At 39.2% G+C, this 22702-nt stretch overlaps 2 protein-coding genes across 2 annotated transcripts; one reads left to right on the plus strand and one right to left on the minus strand.

Moving 5' to 3' along the window:
- The first annotated feature begins 2307 nt into the window (after positions 1-2307).
- LOC100777537 (uncharacterized) lies at positions 2308-4059 on the plus strand. The gene has a single exon (XM_014761598.1). The coding sequence runs from the start codon at positions 2308-2310 to the stop codon at positions 4057-4059; it is 1752 nt and encodes a 583-aa protein (XP_014617084.1).
- A 14111-nt stretch (positions 4060-18170) lies between these two features.
- Positions 18171-19074, minus strand: LOC100794542 (uncharacterized). Its single transcript, XM_003533813.5, has one exon. It carries the CDS (start codon positions 18870-18872, stop codon positions 18297-18299), a length of 576 nt encoding a protein of 191 aa, XP_003533861.1. The 5' UTR covers positions 18873-19074; the 3' UTR covers positions 18171-18296.
- Positions 19075-22702: the final 3628 nt, after the last annotated feature.

Here is a 22702-nt window from a genome sequence, read left to right on the forward strand (position 1 = left end):
CGTTCATGGGGACGAGGGGCTGCATCAATTACAATCTCATCCTCGCTATAAGACAACTTGGTTACCCTATGAGAGGGGAACCATCAGAGGAAGGCCTCACACCCTTTATTACACGAGGTTTCAATAGCACCAACGCGGGGGTGCTTCAGAGGGTCCACAAGGCATGGGAAATGTCGCAAAGGAAGGACAAGGAACTTTGGGGAAGTAGCAACGGGCCCATCGGCGATTACCATAGGTGGTTGAAAGTCTATGCACAAGGTCTGGATTGGCTCCGGAGTTTGAGGACCACTAAGGAGATGGAGGGAGAAGCTCCGAAAGAAGACGAAGAGGTACAGGCCCTCAAGATAGAGCTTGAGAAAGCCCAAATAGTCAAAGAAAAGTTCAAGTCAGCAGCTGTTAGGATCCGAAAAGAGAACGCCAAACTGAGAGACGTCAATATAGCCACCGCCAAGGCCTTGGAGCAAGAGACCAAGAAGGCCCGTAAGGAAGAACATGGCCGGAACAAATTTCGAGGGGCTTTGTGGGGCAGTAACAGCGAGCTTAAGCTCCGAAGAGAAGAAAGGGACCAATGTCGTGAGTAGATGGCTTGATTCTGAAGGACAAATTGAAGACTTGCCTAAGGTCAAAGAGGAGTTTGTCTCACCAGTTATGCGAGACCGAAACAAACATGTTAGCCATCATCAGCAAGTACCAAGAAGAATTAAATTTAGCCACCACCCACGAGCACAAAGTGGCAAACGACTACGCCCGAGTGTATGTGGAAAAGGAGGCTAGAGGAAGGGTGATTGACTCGTTACATCAAGAAGCAACGATGTGGATGGACCGGTTTGCTCTTACTTTGAACGGGAGTCAAGAACTTCCCAGATTGCTGGCAAAGGCCAAAGCAATGACAGCGCCTACTCCGCCCCCAAGGAGATTCACGGGCTCCTCAACTATTGCCAGCATATGATAGACTTGATGGCCCATATAATTAGGAGCCGTTAGGGAGTTTATATTGTCACTCAGATCTTGCCTAGTTACAACTTTCTGAATAAAATGAGTTTATCTTGTGATTTTACTCCAAAGAAAATCGGTGCGAATCAAATCACTCTCACATTTCATCTCTAGCATGCATTCATTTCTCATTACGTACTCCTCACATTTGGTCTTTTTAGGAAAGACGCCATAACTAAGCGCGCCCCAAGGCATCCATATCGCAGCAGATCCAAATCTAGGACGATGGGTGACCTAGAGGAAGTATAGGAACAGATGAAAGCCGACATGTCGGCTTTGAAAGAACAAATGGCTTCCATGATGGATGCCATGCTGGGAATGAAACAACTAATGGAGAGTAACACAGCCACCGCCGCCGCTGTTAGTTCGGCTGTCGAGGCAGACCCGACTCTCCCGACTACTGCGCACCACCCTATTCCAAACATGGTGGGACGAGAGAGAAGCACACCGGGGCACATCAGCAACCCTTATCCGAGATACAACTGAGGTACTTATCCCTACGGTTTACCACCCAATTACACACCACCAGCCATACATGACGACGTGGGTCACATTCCTCCCCTCGTCCTCGAAGAGGAGCCTTCTCGACATCCTGACAGGGTCCACGAGAATCCTCGAGAGCATGCTCAAGGAGACGTCGACTCCTACTCCCCATTTCACGTTGAGAGGCCAGCGCCCAACGCACTACTTTAACCCAACATCACGGGAGAACCTCAAAGCCACCCAACACAGCCAATGTTTCTATCCGTGGGAGGGCCACCCCCGGCAGCGAAAGGAAAGGGGAAACTCGATCTCATCAAAGAGAGATTGAGGGTTGTTGAAGGGTTCGGCGATTATCCGTTTATAGACATGACCGACCTATGCCTGGTGCCAGACATCGTCATCCCTTCGAAGTTAAAGGTACTTGACTTCGATAGGTACAAAGGGACGACTTGTCCTAAGAATCACCTAAAAATGTACTGTCGTAAGATGGGTGCATATTCCAGGGACGAGAAGTTATTGATGCATTTCTTTCAAGATAGCTTGGCCGGGGCAGCATTCATCTGGTACACTAATCTAGAAGCTTCCCGTATCCATACCTGGAAGGATCTGATTACCGCCTTCCTTAGGCAGTATCGGTACAACTCTGACATGGCTCCCAACCGGACTCAACTGTAAAACATGATTAAACGGGAAAACAAGTCCTTTAAAGAATACGCTCAGCGTTGGAGGGACCTGGCAGCGCAAGTACCCCCTCCCATGGTCAAGAGGTAAATGGTTACTATGATGGTGGATACCTTGCCTATATTTTACTATGAGAAATTAGTGGGCTACATGCCCTCCAGCTTCGCGGACTTGGTCTTCGTCGGAGAAAGGATTGAGGCGGGTTTGAAGAGGGGAAAGTTTGATTATGTCTCCCTGGTAGGTGCCAGCGGTAGGAGGACCGGAATAGCTAAGGCAAAAAAGAAAGAGGGAGATGCCCATACCGTCACTTCAACACCTGCATGGCCAAAGCCGCCGCAAACCCCCCACGGTACCCACCAATATGCACAACATCACCCGAGTTTTTCGGCTCGTGCTGGGGCCTCTCCCGATACAGCGCTCACCCAACCAAAGGTGCCCACGCCCCCACAGGGAGGGGCTCTTCAGGCTCTGGCTCCGACCCAACCTCACCCGGCCAACAATGCTCACCTTGGCGCAAGCCCCAACACGACGAGGAACTATTCGCCAAGACAGGCTCAGATTTTTGCCCCGATCCCAATGACATATGGGGAACTCTTGCCATCTCTTATCGCTAACCAGTTAGTCGTGGTGGTTCTAAGAAAGATCTTCCAGTCTCCATTCCCAAAATGGTATAACCCTAGCGCAACCTGCGCATACCATAGGGGAACCCCAGGCCACTCGGTCGAACAGTGCTTGGCCTTGAAAAGCAAGGTCCAAAGCTTGATAGAAGCTGGGTGGCTGACTTTTCAAGAGGACGGACCCAACATAAAAACAAACTCGCTCGCCAATCATGGAGGAGGGGCGGTTAATGCCATCGAGGTGAGTAGGTCACACAGGCCCAAACTTTTGAAGGACGTAACGACCTCCAGAAGGTTTATCTACAAAGCCTTACAAAAGGCGGGCATGATTCCCTGCGGCGGGCACAGAGAGGATTCATGTTTAATGCATCTGGGTGTACTACATGACATGGAAACATGTTCGGCGGTAAGAAATCTATTACAACAAATGATAGACCAAGGCCGGCTTGAGGTCGACAGTGAGGGGGAGGAGGAACAACATGTATACATGCAGTCGGCAGATGAAGAAGGTCCTAAAAAGCCTAAACCTTTGGTAATACACTTCACCAGGGACACGACTCCCCAAAGGCCTCAACGCCCCTCGACAGTGTTGGGCGGTAGACCTATTCCGCTTCCTTACGAGAACAGCCGCGCAATTCTGTGGAGGTATGCCCCTATGGGCGGTAGGAAGGAAGAAGCTACCGATATCAGTTCACTATCGACCAAAGTGACCAATATCACCGGGCTGAGCGGCATAACCAGCAGCGGTCGCATGTTCGCACCCCCTAGCCTGCTGATACAGCCCACAAACACTAAAGGGAAAGCAAAGATGACCGAAGGACAAAATGTCAAGGTGATCCCCGCACCAGACGAGGATGTTCCGACAAAGGATTTTGCTGAGGGAAGAGAGGGTTGTGGCAAGAAAGGGGTATCACTCGAGAAGGTCGGCGAGTTCCTCCGCATTATCCAACAAAGTGAGTTCAAAGTCATTGAACAACTCAACAAAACTCCAGCTAGAGTCTCCCTTCTGGAGCTGCTCATGAGCTCTGAGCCTCACCGAGCTTTGTTGGTAAAAGTCTTGAATGAAGCTCATGTAGCCCAAGACATCTCCATCGAAGGATTTGGGGGGATCGTCAATAACATCACAGCCAACAATTACCTTACCTTCGTTGAAGAGGAAATCGCCGCCGAGGGGAGAGGACATAACAGGGCTTTACATGTGTCAGTCAAATGCATGGAACACGTTATGTCCAAAGTACTCATCGACAACGGCTCAAGCCTGAACGTGATGCCCAAGAGCACGTAGGAGAAATTTCCATTTAACGCCTCCCATCTAAGGCCGAGTTCCATGGTGGTCTTTGCCTTCGATGGCAGCCGCCGAGAGGTAAGGGGAGAGATCGACCTCCTAGTATAGATAGGGCCTCATACCTGCCAAGTTACATTCCAAGTGATGGATATTAATCCGGCCTACACCTATCTTTTGAGACATCCATGGATCCACTCAGTGGGAGTCGTCCCCTCCACACTCCACCAAAAGCTGAAGTTTGTAGTGGAAGGACATTTGGTCATAGTATCAGGTGAGGAAGACGTCCTAGTAAGTTGTCCTTCCTCTATGCCATATGTGGAAGCCATGGAAGAGTCATTGGAAACGGCATTCCAATCTTTTGAGGTAGTAAGAATTGCCTCCATAGATTCCCTCCCTAGGTAGCCCCGCCTGCCCGATGCGGCAATGATGGTGGCCCGGGTGATGTTGGGGCACGGCTACAAGCCCGGAATGGGTTTGGGCAAGAACAACGGCGGCAGGACCGGCCTGGTAAGCACCAGAGGAAACCGCGGGAAGTTTGGGTTAGGATATAAACCTACACCGGCTGACATAAGGAAAAACATCTCGAAAAGGAAGAACAAAGGCCAAGGCCTGCGATCGGGACAGCAAGCCAAAGAGGCTCCGCCATGCCACATCAGTAGGAGCTTCGTAAGTGTGGGTTTAATACGCGAGGGACAAGTCACCGCGATATGCGATGAGGACTCCCCGAGGAGATCGGATTTGGTACAGCGATGCCCTCACGGTTTCCAACTAGGAAATTGGCGGGTGGAGGAACGCCCGGGGGTTTACACAACAAGCATAATGTAACCTTTTTGGCTTTAAAACTCTACCGTCGGGCCTAGACTTTAGGGTTTCCTTTTGTTAAGGCATTATGTCTTTTGTTCCTAAGTTAATATAAATATCTTTCTTCATCTGTTCCTGCGCCTCTACCTATTCTCATTCATTTGCATGTTTATTACCTTGTTACGCTTATACGATACAGATCCGACGACAAGTCTCGCGAAGGTACTAATACCGGGGACCCGATCGTCAATTTCGAGCAAGAAGCAAGTCGGACAGAGGATGAACAGGACGAGGATGTAGGGCTTCCCCAGAGCTGGAGAGGATAATCGCTCAGGAGGATCGAGAGATGAGGCCGCATCAAGAAGAGACAAAACTCGTTGACTTAGGTACCGGTAGTGGAAAGAAGGAAGTAAAAGTAGGCACGGGTATGACCGCATCCATCCGTAAAGAATTAATGGTCCTGCTGAAAGACTACCAAGACATCTTTGCTTGGTCGTACCAAGATATGCCCAGTTTGAGTTCTGACATCGTACAACACAGATTACATCTGAATCCTGAGTGTTCCTCGGTAAAGCAAAAACTGAGGAGGATGAAGCCCGAGACGTCCCTGAAAATAAAAAAAAAGAAGTAAAGAAACAATTTGACGCTGGCTTCTTGGCTGTTGCTGGGTACCCGGAATGGGTTGCCAACATTGTGCCAGTCCCTAAGAAGGATGGGGAGGTATGAATGAGTGTGGATTATCGAGACCTAAATCGAGCTAGTCCCAAAGACAATTTCCCTTTGTTGCACATCGATGTCCTTGTGGATAATACGGCCAATTTCGCTTTATTTTCCTTCATTGACGGTTTCTCCGAATACAATCAGATAAAGATAGTGTCAGAGGATATGGAAAAGACCACCTTCGTCACCTTATGGGGGACGTTCTACTATAAGGTGATGTCCTTTGGGCTCAAGAACGCCGGGCAACCTATTAACGGGCTATGGTGGCTTTGTTCCACGACATGACGCACTGAGAAATCAAAGTCTATGTAGATAACATGATCGCCAAGTCTAAAACCGAGGAGGAACACCTTGTCAACTTGCGGAAGTTGTTCGAAAGGCTTAAGAAGTATCGATTGAGGTTAAATCCCGCTAAGTGCACCTTCGGGGTCAAGTCAGGAAAATTAATGGGTTTCATCATAAGTCAGAAAGGAATAGAGGTGGACCCCGAAAAGGTAAAAGCCATCCTTGAGATGCCAGAACCACGTACCGAGAAGTAGGTCTGAGGTTTCTTGGGGCGTTTGAACTACATTTCCAGATTCATATCACAGCTCACAACTACCTGTGAGCTGCTATTCAAGCTCTTATGCAAGAACCAGTACATCCACTGGAACAAGGACTGACAAGAGGCGTTTGGAAAAATCAAACAATGCCTCATGAACCCTCCCGTGCTTATGGCGCCGGTGCCCGGGAGACCTCTCATCTTGTACATGACGGTTTTGGATGAGTCAATGGGGTGCATGTTAGGGCAGCATGACAAGTTCGGGAAAAAAGAGCGAGTCGTCTACTACTTAAGTAAGAAGTTCACGGCCTGTGAGATGAACTACTCCCTGCTGGAAAGGACATGTTGTGCTTTGGTCTGGGCGTCCCATAGTTTAAGACAGTATATGCTGAGCCATACCACCTGGCTGATATCCAAGATGGACCCGATCAAGTACATCTTTGAGAAGCCTGCTCTCACGGGGCAGATCGCTCAGTGGCAAGTTTTGCTATCCGAGTTCGATATAGTCTATGTCACCCAAAAGGCGATAAAGGGGAGCACCTTGGCGGACTATTTGGCTCAGCAGCCTCTCAATGATTATCAACCCATGCATCCCGAGTTCCCGGATGAGGACATCATGACCTCATTTGAAGAGAAGCTAGACAAGTGGATTGTGTGGTTCGATGGGGCGTCAAACGTTCTATGCCATGGCATTGGGGCAGCATTGGTCTCTCCGGACAATCAATGTATACCTTTCACGGCCAGGCTAGGGTTCGACTGCACCAATAACATGGCTGAATACGAAGCATGCACTCTAGGCGTCCAAGAAACAATTGACTTCAACGTCAAGCTACTCAAGGTGTACGGAGACTCGGCGCTGGTAATTCACCAGCTGAGAGGAGAATGGGAGACTAGGGATCACAAATTGATACCCTACCAGGCCTATATCAAGGAATTGGCTGAGTTCTTTGATGAGATCTCTTTCTATCACGTTCCTCGAGAGGAAAATCAAATAGCGGATGCGCTTGCCGCTTTAGCATCCATGTTCTAGCTGACACCGCGCGGAGACCTACCGTACATTGAGTTCAGGTGTCGCGGTAGACCCACACATTTCTGTTTAGTGGAAGAGGAGTGGGACGGTAAGCCTTGGTATTTCGACATCAAGCGATATGTTGAAAGCAAAGAGTACCCACTAGAGGCTTCCGACAACGACAAGAGGACGTTAAGGAGATTGGTGGCCAGTTTCTTCTTGAGCGGAAGCATACTATACAAGAGAAACCATGACATGGTTTTGCTCCGATGCGTGAACACTAAAGAAGCTGAGAGCATGCTGGGGGAGGTCCATGAGGGATCTTTCGGTACGCATGCTAACGGGCACACCATGGCTAGGAAGATCTTAAGGGCAGACTAATGAGCGAGGAATTTAAGATCCAACACCACAATTCCACACCCTACAGACCCAAGATGAACGGAGCGGTGGAGGCGGCCAACAAGAATATCAAGAAGATTATCCAGAAGATGACTGTGTCATAAAAGGACTGGCACGAGATGCTCCCGTTCACGCTACATGGTTACCGAACCTCGATGCGCACTTCAACCGGGACAACGCCGTTCTCGTTGGTATACGGAATGGAGGTCGTGCTACCATTTGAGGTGGAAGTCCCATCATTAAGAATCTTGGCGGAATCCAGATTAAAGGATTTGGAGTGGGCCCAAGCACGTTTCAATCAGCTTAATCTCATAGAAGGCAAGTGTCTGGCCACTATGAGCCTTAAAGGATTCGGAGTGGGTGAAGAACGCTTTTGACAAGAAGGTACGCTTGTGCAGGTTCAGCGAAGGGGACCTGGTACTAAAGACAGTCTCCCAAGCCCTGAAAGACAATAGGGGAAAGTGGGGCCTGAACTACGAAGGGCCTTTCGTCGTAAAAAAGGCTTTCTCTGGAGGGGCCCTTATGCTTGCCAACATGGATGACGAGGAACTACCTTCACCCGTGAACTCCGACGTTGTCAAGCGATACTACGCTTAAGACCTAGGACAATTAAGGAAGTCGCTGCATGTTTTATTTTTTGTGGTTTCCCCCAGGGATTCTTGTCCTCTGTAATTTTCTCATCGCAATATTTTAAAGAACGTGGGGTTGGGGTCTCGTTGTTCTGATCCTCGCTTTGTGACCTTAAAAGATGCGTAGCCTTTAATGACCCGAGCCTTTTCGCTCAATCCATGGGGATGCCCCAAGCACTTAATTAAAATTGAACCCGACAAACTTTTGCTAAAAAATTATCGCGTTTGAAAATGCTCATGCATACGCATGCACATGCATATTTGTTATCTTGTGACAGGGACATGATCGCTTTAAGCAATGGTCAAATACCACGTCAAATCCAAGACAGAGATGAATCGAGGTAAGTGGTAACATGGCCACGATTTGCTGCACAATGTTATTTCCTGCTTTCAGGTGCTCGGGGACGGGTACGAATGGACACTAGGCCCGTGGTCAACAAATCGTTGTCCCGCGTCTGGCTCCATACGATCGAGAAGCGCTATGTGGAGGCAGCCTAGTATCCTTTAAATTCCTACCTATTATTATTGTTATTTCTCTAAGGTAATGATCGGGTGACTAACTTACCCTAGGGGTTTCGAGTAAGCGAACATCGACCCATAGAGAAAACATACTTTCTTCGCAAAAAAAAAATGCACAAGGTTAGCTCGCCTGGGCGAGCACCCCTGCACCAGAAAACATAAAAACAAGGGGAGGGTGAGTTTCTCTCCACCCAAAAACTCCCCTCCCTCATTTAAAAACGTAGCACCCACGAGATTTGCGGTTTTTTCCGACCCTAGGCCACCATTTTTGTGCTTTTGCTTCTATTTTAGTGTCCTTGATCGCTCCATACAAGTAAGTACATTATCCTTTGGCCTCTAGTTTTCCATTGATGCCCTTTTCATGCTCTAAATTGCACATGTTTGACCAATTTCGTGAGGCAATTTGGGGCAAATTCATGCTTTGATTCATTGAATTGGGGGGTCGTAGGGGATGGCCTTAGGCCTAGGTTGTGTTATGAAATGTTTGGGCAAGCCACATTGCCCCCATTCCCTTCCTGTTTATACCCAAAAGTGCGCCCACCAAGTGTTTGGTGAAATGCCTCAATGGCATTCGCGCATAAATTTGTGAATTTTGTTTATAGAGTTGGTTTGTGCATGCATGGTTGCCATTTTTGGATTCGTGGACAGCGTGCAGAGGTTAGGGTAAATGCAGAAATGTGACTTAGGCCTAAGAACCCAAGCCTTTGGTTTTGAATGCAAGAAGACATGAAAATGAGAGCATGTTGGTGAGGTTTCCCCTTTAGGCCACCACTTGGTTTGGGTTGCACCATGATGATTTCTTTGTACCTAGATGGTGTGAAAATTTTGTTCACCATGTACATGTGTATATAGAATAGGTAGCCAAGTACTTTGCAAGTGTGCATATATGTTGAATATGGCACGAAAATGCTTCCCAAAATAGGAACATATGACATGAAATTGCCTTTCAAAAATGTGAATAAGTAGTACAAAAATTGTCTTTCCAATGAATGTGTAACATGAAATTGCTTTTCAAATGAATGTAAATATGTGTGAATATATAGCATGAAGTTGCCTCTCAAGTGTATGACCATATATGTGAATAAAATGTGAACATATAGCAAAAATGCCATTCAAAATGGAGTAGATAGGTAGCAAAAATGCCTTGCAAATACATATGTGGGATTGGATAGGTAACAAAAATGCTTTGCAAATATGTATGTGTGGTTATGATTTGCAAATATGTATGTGTGTGTGGTTAGGTAGGTAGGCAAAGCGCCTTGCGAAATATGTATGTTGGATAGTTGGGCATGTAGCATAAGAAAATTATTTGCAAACGAAAGTAGGTGCATCTCACAAAATGTTGTTCACATGGGTGAATGTTGTGAAAATTTTCCCGAACACCCAAAATGGACTCGGATGAATGCATGAATTGATAAAATAACATGTTTTGGAAACACTGGGTTAACTAAAATAGGAAAAAATAAATCCTGAGCCCTAGTGTCATATGACCATAAAAACTTGATGCTTGAGTGTCCACATGGGTGCATGCATGACCAGTTTTGCATAAAATTTCCTAAACATCATTGTTGCATGTGTATCATGGAAATAATGTGGGACATCTCCTTTATCCCTGAACCGCTGGCCAAACCAACACCCCGACATATATCATGTCCAGCCGTTCTACAAGTCTTAAGCCAAAATCCCAACTCACCATAACCCTTGACCCAGGGTGAGAATGCCCATCCTTGCCTTTGAAAGAAGAGAAAGGAAAGAAAAGAAAGTTCCCGATCAAAGACCGGAAGAAAGCAAAAGAATAATACAGAAAGGTCTTTGGACCAGACAATATCTGAACAATATAGAATTGTCACAAGTAAACAAGAAAATAAAGAAAACCACGACTTGAAGTGGTCCTCTCCCTTTGATCGCCAACCAAAATCTTGTGTGCTTGCGACTTTCTCACCCCGCACTAAACAAAAATAGAAAAGGAAAATGTCTAAACACTCAGAGCCAAATTCCTCACCAAAACATCATTCCCAAAAAAGTCCTATTGATCCATGATCATGCATGTTATCTTTGATTTGATAGGAAATGATTTGCAAAATTAAGTCATGACATATCTATGGTTCGGAATTAAGATAAAACACTTACCTGTGTGAGATTGATACACTTCGAGTGATTTTCTTCTATTTTGTTGGACCCAGTGTTTCCTCTAAATGGTCATTTCGAAACGAAATGCTAACATCCAAAATCTCATTTATGGTTATGAGAAAATTTCATCAACGTACTTTCCTTCCCCAATAGACACATTTGTTTTTCATCAAAAATCATATGTTGCTCTGATCAGTTGGAGGTTTTGTTTCTTTACTAAAGCATGTTCGCATTTTAGTGAAAGAACACCGAGACTATTTTAGTCTCACAAAAGCAAGAACAACGTAGGTCTGAGTTCCTCATCACAAATTGAGGATACGTAGGAGCAAAAGCCTCGCTTTTGTCGACCACCCCACCTTTTGCTATCGTGACCTGTGAGTCCGATGACATGCAGGGATACCCAAGTGGTTATCCGCATAAACGATTTATGTTGATCCTAACCCGTGAAGTTAGGTGGCAAGCGGAGATACCCAAGTGGTTATCCGTATAAACACTTTTTCGCTATCCGTCAGACTTAGAGTCCGGTAGCATACAGAGACTAACATCGTCTTCTACACCCTTTGTCAATCAGGGGCAAGCAAACCTGTTGACACGCGGAGACTTACATCGTCTTCTGCACCTTTGTCATCCTGACCCGTGAAGTCAAGTGACATGTGGAGATACCCAAGCGGTTATCCATACAAACGGTTTTTGTCATCCTGACCCATGAAGTCAGGTGACATGCGAAGATACCCAAGTGGTTATCCGTACAAATGGTTTCTATAATCCTGACCCGTGAATTCAGGAGACATGCGGAGATACCCAAGTGGTTATCCGCACAAATGATTTTTGTTGATCCTAACCCGTGAAGTTAGGTGACAGGCGGAGATACCCAAGTGGTTATCCGTATAAACACTCTTTCGCTATTCATCAGACTCAGAGTCCGGTAGCATGCAGAGACTAATGTCATCTTCTGCACCCTTTGTCAATCCAGGGACAATGAGTCAGGTGGCAGGTGGAGATACCTTATGGTTGTCAGCACCTTTCGTCAACCAAGGCGAACGAGTTCGACGGTATCAGGATGATGTTGGTCGTCCGATTCTGATTATTTTCAAAAATTTTGCAGGTTTTTACTCTCATCATCCAGAGACATTCAGGCCCGATGACGCACGAGATTCTTCTCTGCTGGGTGGGGACGATCAAGTTCGATAGCATGTGGAAATGTCGTGGTTATCCCATTTTGTCGCTTTCAAGACACTGAAGTTTTGTTGACACTTCTGATGCCTTTTCTTTTCTTTTTGAATGACAGGTCCTGCTGGTTGGGGATATTGATCGGCCGAATGATGTTATGCTCGAACGAAATTAGTGTCTTATCTTTACTTTGCTTTTATCTCCAATAAAAGATAAGTAAAGAGGGGAAACTATCATACCCTAATTTCGTCCGGGGACCATTGTTTGTTGGCAAGCGACTTTCGCTTGACCGCCTCAAAATGTTTAAACACCCATCATTATGTAATTTGTAAAGTTTTGCAACATTCCGGAAGGAAAAAACAAGCATTGTTGCACAATCCGTGAAGTTCCGCAACATTCCGGGAGTCAAAAAGAGCATCGTTGCATAATCTGTAAAGTTTCGCAACATTCCGAAAGGAAAAAACAAGCATTGTTGCGCAATCCGTGAAGTTCCGCAACATTCCAGGAGTCAAAAAGAACATTGTTGCATAATCTGTAAAGTTTCACAAACATTCCAGAAAGAAAATGGATGTCGTTACATAATCCATAAAGTTCCATAACATTTCGGAAAGGAATCAACAAAAAAACACAAAGGGTGTATTTAGTAAAGAGGGGGGTGCAAATAGCAACCAGGCCCACTTGGGCCTTCCAGAGGGTTCCAACAGAAGGCAGTGCCTTCTAGTGGAAGCAACCCTGCTCGCCTGGGCGAGCTGGGCGGCAACCACCTCCCTCTTTTCTCTTGTAAATAGGGGAAAGGGGGCAGAGTAAATTGTTCAGCCCTTTTGGTATTTGAGGATTCTCTCGAAATTAGTGAGGGAAATTGTTTCCGTGGAAAAAATCCAAGCCGAGTTTCTTCCGTAATGCTTCTGAGACGTTTCCGTGAGGGATTTCGTGAAGATTCTTCACCGTTCTTCGTTCGTTCTTCGTCATTCTTCGGTCTTCAACCGGTAAGTTCCCGAAATCGAATCTTTCAATTCATTCTATGCACCCTTAGTGGTCCCCACTTGTTTCGCGTACTTTTATTTTCATTTCGTTTGTTTTCCATACTCCCTTTTAACGTGTTTTAACCGTTTATTTAAGCCGTTTTCTCACCTAATAAATGATAAAATGAATTTTAACCGATCATTTGTGTTGTAATCTTGTTTAATCACTGTTAAAATAAAATTCAACCGATCGTTCACGCTGTAATCTCGATTAAACCAAAAAAGGGCAAAATAATAATAATAAAATAATCAAAATATCTTTGAATAAAATAATCAAAAAAATCAATCACATTTTTCTTTGGAAGTTTCCTTGAATTAATTGACTAAATAACCAAAGTGAAACTAAGGCTAAACTCAACTCACAAATCAAGCTTTGTCCGTAAAAATCACTAAAAAACTGTTTTAAGGTCCAACGCCTTAAGCGGTCCTCTTTGCTTTTATCAGTTAACATGGACCGTTCAAAAACATAAAATAAATATGTAACTTTACCACTTTTGTCGACCTCCCCAAGAGATCGTTAATGGTCCAACGCCTTAACGTGTGTCTCCTTTCAAAATCAAAAGATCGTTTAATGGTCCAACGCCTTAAATGACCTTTTGTTCGGTTAAAATATATCTTGCGAAAAAAGATAAAAATAAACTTAACCAACGTTTAGTTCTCAAGGAACTACGTAGGTCTGATTTTCTCATCAAAATTGATGAGACGTAGGAGCGAGGGAAACACCCTTGTCGACCACAAAAAAGACAAAAAATACAAAAAGGCATAAAAAGACATAAAACATTAAAAAGGGGGGGGGGGAATACATAATTTTGAAAGTCATATTTGCACAACTCCCGAACCTTTCACGTTTAAAGTTCATAGACCACACCTTTTCGGTTTTTCCGACGTTTTCCTCAAATAAACGTTGGTGGCGACTCCGCGCATTTTCCTCCCATGGAAGACGCACCCGTGAGTCTCGCGTCGCCCTCCCGTCGAAGGGTAGGTTGCGACACCAGGTGTGTTAAAGTGAGCCTAATAGAAAAACAAGTTAAAACTTAAAAGAGAGAGTATACACACGTATCTTATATTGGTTCACTTTATATGACCAATTCTCCTTCAAAAACTTGAAAGGTACCATTAATCAAAGTTACTTTTGACTTTCCAAACAATAAGTTTGAATGAATACAACGGTCCTTTTTGCGTTATGTGATTTTTTACTCCATTACTTGTACTGTCAACGATTTTGCAGTGAATATTCCTTTCTATTGAGTTTTTTTCTTGTACACACTTGAATTCAAAATATTAGTAATTCAAATCATATAAGGATAAAAAATATTTCTCAGTTTATAGAACATGTATCAAACTCGCGAATTGTACAAGTGTACAAACTCATCATTGGACACTAGCCAACTTAAATAGAAATCATTTGTGTAAGTTAGTTAACTCCTATTGGATGTTTAAAAGAGGAAAACACTTTAGATCCTGCTTTTCATAAAGGTTTGGATGCTTGTTTTAGTTACAACACTTTGGATGTTGGGAGGTCTATTTGTAAAACAAGTTCCATATTGTTCAGACGCTTAGATAGCATAGTGAATAAAGAGACTTATTTAGGATTTCATTACCAAGAATGTGTTGGAAGATATGTTTCCTATAAAGCTCAATGAAATTCATTAGTCCATACAAAATTTAATATATTTGCTATCATGAAAATCATAGATTTTTGAGGGGTCAAAGACCACCTAGTGTCTCTGGTTCTAACACAATAGATCTCCATAGTCCGAACTATGACAGCAGAGGCCTCCTTTGGCCACCCACCCCTAAAATTCATGCAGATAAGCATACATACTATAGGTTTCACCTCATATATCATCAAACGTTTGTACCCTAACTCCCCAATTATACATAAACATCAACAAATTCTAAACCCCTTATCCTAACCCTAACATGCATAATCAAAATAACCCTATTGGAATTCTAATATACCATTACCATTTATCACATAGGGATTAAAAAAATAATCAAGTATGGGGAATTGGGGATCAACTTTATCACCCTATAACTTGTATAAACAAAAGAGAATTGATTCATAGAGTAGTTTTCATCATAATTTTTTTTTGTAGTGGCTAAATAAAAAATTATAATTAAACCCAATTTTTTTATAAAAAATATTCAAATTTCATTCTATTAGAAGTCTGCAAACCAATGTAGTTGAGGCAAACATTTTATCAAACACATAGTAAGGAAATGACTCACTGTCATGTAAAATGATTGTTATACCTGCCAATGAATCAAGCTAAGGCGCCAACATGATTGTAAATGACGACACATTATGAATATGCTATTAGAAAAAGGGAAGATGTTAAATAAAAGGTTGATATACTACACATCATGGTGGGGCTTAACCCAAGTAGGGATTGGACTTGATGGGACATGGAGTGCGAGCGTTGGAAAATCCACACCACCACAAGGAATAATAGGAAGAAAAAAGGATTTAGTTGATTATGGTGAATGATTAAAGGGTAAAATACCTATGTATTAGTATTTGTAGTGGATGGAGACTTTGAAGCTACAAAATTCCCTTCATTTATAATTGAAAATAATCAACCCGAACATTCCTTCCTTTCCAATGATCAAAAGAACTACTAATATCAAAAGAACTGTTATTGATAACTATTGTGTAATCTCTTATATAACCTAAAAAAATAAAGACAAGAATCAATGTTTTGCCCCTTATCTAGACACATTCTTGACTTGTAATAAACTACATCACTTAACGTTGATAAAGAAATGGTATGATTGTTTCGATACAACAAAATTTTATGATTGAATAAAATGAACCTCAAATACTATTGCGGGTTGAGAAACAATCTCCATTAGGGTCATTGGGGGTTTAAATAGACACAAATAATCCTTTCAAATTCAATCACTCTCGTATGAATGTGTCTGCTCAATTTTCACTTTGAAATGACATTCAAGTATGCGAGTGGGTGTGTTTCTTAAATTCCACAATATCATAAATTTGGGAACAAAAACGAAGCATCATATATGACCAAAGGTAATACAAAAATATTTTTTTTCTTTAAAGATAGAGGCATATTAATTACAAATTTACCCTTCATTTGAGCGAGAAAACATGTTGCAAGGGAAAAAGCAACATGAAAGCAATAAAGAGATGAATGACAACATGACTCCCTACGCTGTGGAACTTCCAAGAACTCAAGATGAAGATCCAATGAAGTTCTGCCATTGGGTTTTGATGAAGACAAACCAACCAACAAAAACACTCTCAAAAAGTCAAGCCAAAGCAAAAAATAGAAGTTGTGAAGTCAAGGTTCAAGACCAAGATTGAAGAGCAAGAGTTTGTGTCCTAGTATGTCTTGTAAACTCTCCAAGTATCACTAGGACTAACAAGAGTCTATGTCCTAGGTATATCAAAGGTATTTAGGGCTTTAATTATCAATCTAGGTCACTAAAAAACCCACTAAACAAAGTCTCACACACTAGACTAGGCTAGGAACCTTGAAAACTTGAATTTGTGCCTAGTAGGCTTAGGAACTTGAGTTTGAGAGAATCAAATCCTAACAACCTAGACTCGAGTCCCTCATGGCATACTAGAGTCCTAGAGTTGCCGATTTAAGTATGGTTTGATAGCTAGACTCAGAGTCACACAAGTTTGGTTGTCCAAAAGTGCTTTGTATTATATTTCGAAGAAAAATTATCCATAGCTAAATGGACCAATAAGATTTCAAAATTAGAAAGTTTAATGATAAAATATATCTATTTCTAAGAAAATATGAGCTTGTTTTATTTAGCTAATATGAAAATTTTATCTTTGAGATAAATATAAAAAAAATATTTCCTAAAAATAAGTAACTTTTCAAATCGAAGTATGAGATAAATCTAAAGGGAATATAAGATAAATTTGAAATATATCTAAGATAAATGTAATCAAAATCTTATTCATATTTTCCAAAAAGTCCAACTCCACATCTCACACACTGTGTTAATCTCTTTTTATAGACTAAAAAGATGTATTTCTATTAAACTATAAAAGGAAAAATATATTAATTTTATAAACAACTAAAAGAATATATGTTAAATTTTATAAGAACTAAAATTAAATTTTGAGATATTTTAAGAGAATAGTTATCTTAAAATTAATTTACTATCTCTTTTTTTATGCAATAACATACTATCTCTAGAGGTTGATTCATTGTCCAATATTTTGTTTTTATCTCCCTTGATGTTGATGTTATGATCAGATTTAAATCCAAATTGATCAACTTGTCAAAATTTTATGAGGAACTCAAATAAAGATAGACTAAAAACTCCTGTCGTGTGAGATAGAAGGCACATCGACTTGGTCAACCGTTATACGTGTCCAAAACAAATTTCATGCTTTACTATGCCACCAAGTACCAAGAACAACAATCCCTGCAAAACAAAAAAAAAAAATTTAATAGCAAAATAAAAGTAAAATTATTGTTTACTTATTTAAAATATGTTTACCGAAAAAGTAAATAAACACTTATTACATACAAACGCGATGACGACAATTAATCAGATAAGAATTACATGGAAAATAATTATTTTTTTTAAAGAAAAAAAAAAAGCTGCAGCTTTCCACCTATGAATAAAATCACTTGTACAGAGGAAAATTGAAGGGGGAAAAAAAGAAGAAGGAGGAGGAGAAAGGAAATACACTAGACCTAACCGAACGGTGACGGAAGATGCACCGGCGAGAAAAGAAACAGAAAAATAAATAAAACCGAAAACAGTGAAAATTGGGAAAGATAACATTGAAATATTGAACAACGGAGCGAACACGAACAGTAAATAGTTTGTTTGAAAAAAAACACCCAAAATAGTAAAAAAGTTATAATGCTTGGAGGCATGAAATTCGGATTTCCAACGGAAACCATACTTTGAATTCAGAGTGGGGACTAGTTAAACAAAATTCAAGAAAAGTTTAACTGCTTTAATTTTGGATTAATGAGTTTAATCAAAATTGTTTAGATGAAATTGCGAGCTGAACTTGCAAGCATCGCCATCAATGGAAGCCACTGCTGACTAATATTTCATTTGAGTTCTATTTTATATTTTATTTATATTTTTAAATTATAATTCTCAATTTTGTACACACAAAGAACGATGCATATCCACAATCTTCGATCGGATATCGGATCTAGAAGTAACAAAAAAAGATAATCCGTTCAAAATCTCAAACCGTTTCCACCGAATCGCCGCCGTCCACGGCGGTTTTTTCTCGGTGCGATTAAGCTTCTGTTGATTCACAGAATTATTATTCACAAATTTTCTTAATCTTTTGCTGTGAACATGACAGAGAGCCTGCTCGGCCGCGGGCGGAAGTCACCGCGGCGACGCTGCTGGTGCGACGACGGCCGGATCAGCGCCGCCAAGGCTCGCTTCACCAATTCGCCTTCGACGCCGCGGATTCTCACGAGCGAGTTCGTCATCGCCGACCGCCGCGCGTTCAACCGATTTGACGCCGGCGCCGCCGACACTGCCGAGCGCGAGCCGAAGCTTTTGTGGAGGCTGCACCGGAACGAGCCGGGATGCGACGTCGGAGAGCACATGCAGGTTCGCTTCTGATGGTGACTCTGCCTTCCGGCACCGGCGACGGAGATGGAGCGGTTCGGAGAAATTGAACCGAACCGGACGGAGAGAACCGAACCGGAAGAAGAACCGTATAGACTGTCACGTGTGGGAGAACCGGAACGGTTCTGGAAGAAAGCGGTGGACCGTGCGGAGAAGGTTGAAGTTGAGGACGCGAAGGCGGTGGTCGCCGGCGGTGGCCGGGAACTGCGAAACCTTCCCGCCGGCGAGAGTGTTCGGAGGACTGGTCCGCTTGATCTTCTAGAAGCTGCCGCCATTTTAGAGAGAGAAAGTGAATTGAGAGAGAGATAGAATGGTTTCTCGAAAAAGAAGGAATCGACCCTCTGGTTAGGCAAACCTTGCTTAACTCTAACAATGTATATATAGGAATTTCGAGCCGAGGGTAAAGTTGGAAGATAGTGATGTTTTCGTTAATTTTGTGATAAGGGTTTAGATTTCTTGTATTTTCGTTCCTGGCCCCTACTCTCTCGTGATTTTTTATTGTAAGATATTTTAGCATATTGGGCATAAAATGAAGGAATGAAGAAAATTATCTAAAGTAACTTTTTTGGTTACCTTAATCCCAAATTCGCAGCAATAAGGTAAGAAACTATGATCTTATACAAATTGTCTAAATCTTTACCACTAAATTGATTTAGTGGAGTTTTTTAGACTAACTTTGCTCTTAATATATTATTTTTATGGTAAATTTATCGCTTTTATAAGAGAATAATACTTTTCAATAAAAAAAAGAGTAATACTTTTCAATAATGACTCCAACTTTTTTTATCAATAAAAGTTTAGGACAGAAAGAAAGTCCTACAATTTAAGGTACAATTTTTTATTCCAATTATTCTTAGGCCAATAAAGATTCATTGACTCAAGACTAATTCAACTTAATTTGTAATATACACTTTGATTCGCTACTTCTTCTCAACATTTCGAACAACCAAGATTTATTTGTAAAATACAAGTTCGTATGATTAGCATTTAGTTATTTAAGGAGTAAAATTCTCGCCATATTTTCTGGAACCGCTTCCTAGCATAGCATGGGCATTGCCTCTGCTTCAAAAAATCAATATAGAAGCAACTAATGAATCTAAGTAACCAATGGATCTAACTGATGTTTTGTCACCCCTCCACCTAATTCTTTCTACTTTGCCTTACTTTGTTTGGGAGAAAATTAGCCGAAAAGTTACGTTTGAAGAGTAAAATAAAAAAAATAATAAAATTATGATTTATTTAAAAATAAAAATTAAAAAATTTGATAAATATATTAAGAAAAAAATATAAAAAAACTAAAAGATAATATTTTAAAAAAATATTACTTAAAATAGTATTTTTAAAAACACTAAAAATTATTAAAAAAAATATTTATTAAATAATTAAATAAATTTTTTAACTAATAAAATAAATTAAACATTAACTAAAATATCGTACCAAACATGTTTTTTTATCCATGTAAACGCAATAAACATGCACCTCTTTCAATATCTTACATTGAATACCCAAATTCTATTCTATTAGAACTCTTACTCACTCCAGTGTCATGATGGCTGTAGTTATTTACTATCGTTGTTAGCTCATATCTATGCACCGCCAAAACAATTTGTAATCAATTAGAATTTCAATATAAATTGCAGCTATAAGTCTAACATCATTAATTTCAATCAAGACAATTTGTAAGTTTAAAGATGATTTATAAAAGAAATTATATAAAAAAATATTATTTATATATTTTTTTACTTCACTCTTAAATAATAAGTAAAAGCATATACATATACATATATATATATATATATATATATATATATATATATATATATATAAAAGTAATCTCACATGTTGCAATGCTTTAGTAAAAGAAATTAATTGAAATTAAACTATAAAAGAAATCATTACTACCAATTTTTTCCACTTCAATACCACCTAATTTCTAAGAACAATTTACTTCGACAATATCTAATTATCACAATGCAAAACATAAATGTAAGAGATGTTTATGAAATTCAACATGTATGAAAATTTAGTTGTTGTTATTTTCATTTCTAAACATCTTTTATATTCAGATAAATCAATTAAGCATTTTCGTGTTTTGAATTCTTTATTTAGAAAACAAATTCAATTAATTTTCATCTCATGTTAAATTTATTTTTGATTATGTATTTTAAGAAATTGATATCTCAATTAATTAAATTTTACCAAAAATAAACATTTGTCAATTATGATTTTAAATGACAATATTTAGATGTTATTTTATAGTATTTTAAATGTTATAATGAAAACATAGTTTGTGTTGTCATTATCAAACATATACATTTATTTACCACAAATAATTTACCAAACAATATCTAATCTTGTCGTTTTCTAAATAAAGTTATATTATATAAGTTAGGAATTAGAAGAGTGCAAGGATGGGAATGCAAAAAGTGAAATTTGAAAGTGGTAGTGGTATTGAGTGGGAGGGACTATTTATGGTTTAGTTAGTTAACCAAGGTTAAGCTTGCAGCAAGGTTGGTTCTGATCCAACAGGTTTCAGTTCCCTCAGTCACAAAACTGTGGGCTCGCCCACGATATACTAAAAGTTGAAACATTTTATTTTAAAAAATAAAATTTTCAAACTGATGTTTGGCACTTCAAGATACATCATGCATTAGAATTCTAAAGATAAACTTGAACTTAGTCTTAAAGTAAATATAAATCTTGTTCATATTAACTTTCAAAGTCCGGCGATATTAATCCTTCAAAATATTTATTTTATATCATGACAATGAGATTCGGACCTACACATTCAACAATGTAGCCTATTAGGAGGATCTAGTTTAAGTGTTTGAACAAAGGTACATGAAATTATTAGAATTTTTTTAACATTATCTTTGATTCTCATTATTAATAATAATAAAAAAAACACAACAGAAGCCTCCCACTGCTATAATACAAGTATTTTTTAGAAATTGGAAATGATCCATTAAAAAAATTGAAAATAATAATAAAAGTAAATAAATTTAAAGTAGAATCCGCTTGCTATGAAGTGTAATAGATTTTCGGTTAAAATTATTGTAAAAGATTTACATGTGGGGACTTCATCAAAACTACTATAACAGCGGTAGATTGATAGGCTAGCTGTAAGCTTTTATTATTATTATTATTATTATTATTATTATTATATTATTATTATTATTATTATTATTATTATTATTATTATTATTATTATTATTATTATTATTATTATTATTATTATTATTATTATTATTATTATTATTATTATTATTATTATTATTATTATTATTATATTATTATTATTATTATTATTATTATATTATTATTATTATTATTATTATTATTATTATTATTATTATTATTATTATTATTATTATTATTTTATTATTATTATTATTATTATTATTATTTTATTATTATTATTATTATTATTATTATTATTATTATTATTATTATTATTATTATTATTATTATTATTATTATTATTATTATTATTATTATTATTATTATTATTATTATTATTATTATTATTATTATTTTATTATTTTTTTTATTATTATTATTATTATTATTATTATTATTATTATTATTATTATTATTATTATTATTATTATTATTATTATTATTATATTATTATTATTATTATTATTATTATTATTATTATTATTATTATTATTATTATTATTATTATTATTATTATTATTATTATTATTATTATTATTATTATTATTATTATTATTATTATATTATTATTATTATTATTATTATTATTATTATTATTATTATTATTATTAAATGTTAGTTTATTAATTTTATTAAGAATATAAATTCAAATTTACAATCTCTTCTTTTTCTTTTCTCTTCATCCTCAACTTTCAAGTCTTTTTTCTTTTTCAACCACCAAATTAATCTTATTAAAATTTTTAAGCGAGAATATATTTCCTATTAAGATTAAGATGTAAGTGAGTTAAATCACGATATTAGGTTACTTTATTATATTCATTAAAGATTAAAAGTTTGAACCACTATATATAATGGAAGGCAATTGATTGAATAATAATAATTGGATAAAAACGGAAGACATTATGAAATTTCAATTAAAACAATA

Source organism: Glycine max, chromosome 9 (genome assembly GCF_000004515.6).
Source record: "Glycine max cultivar Williams 82 chromosome 9, Glycine_max_v4.0, whole genome shotgun sequence".
NCBI lineage: Eukaryota > Viridiplantae > Streptophyta > Magnoliopsida > Fabales > Fabaceae > Glycine > Glycine max.

Excerpts from the sequence above, each read along its gene's own strand:
- LOC100777537 (XM_014761598.1), top strand. The coding sequence starts at position 2,308 with ATGCCCTCCAGCTTCGCGGACTTGGTCTTCGTCGGAGAAAGGATTGAG.
- LOC100794542 (XM_003533813.5), bottom strand. The coding sequence starts at position 18,872 with ATGGCGGCAGCTTCTAGAAGATCAAGCGGACCAGTCCTCCGAACACTC.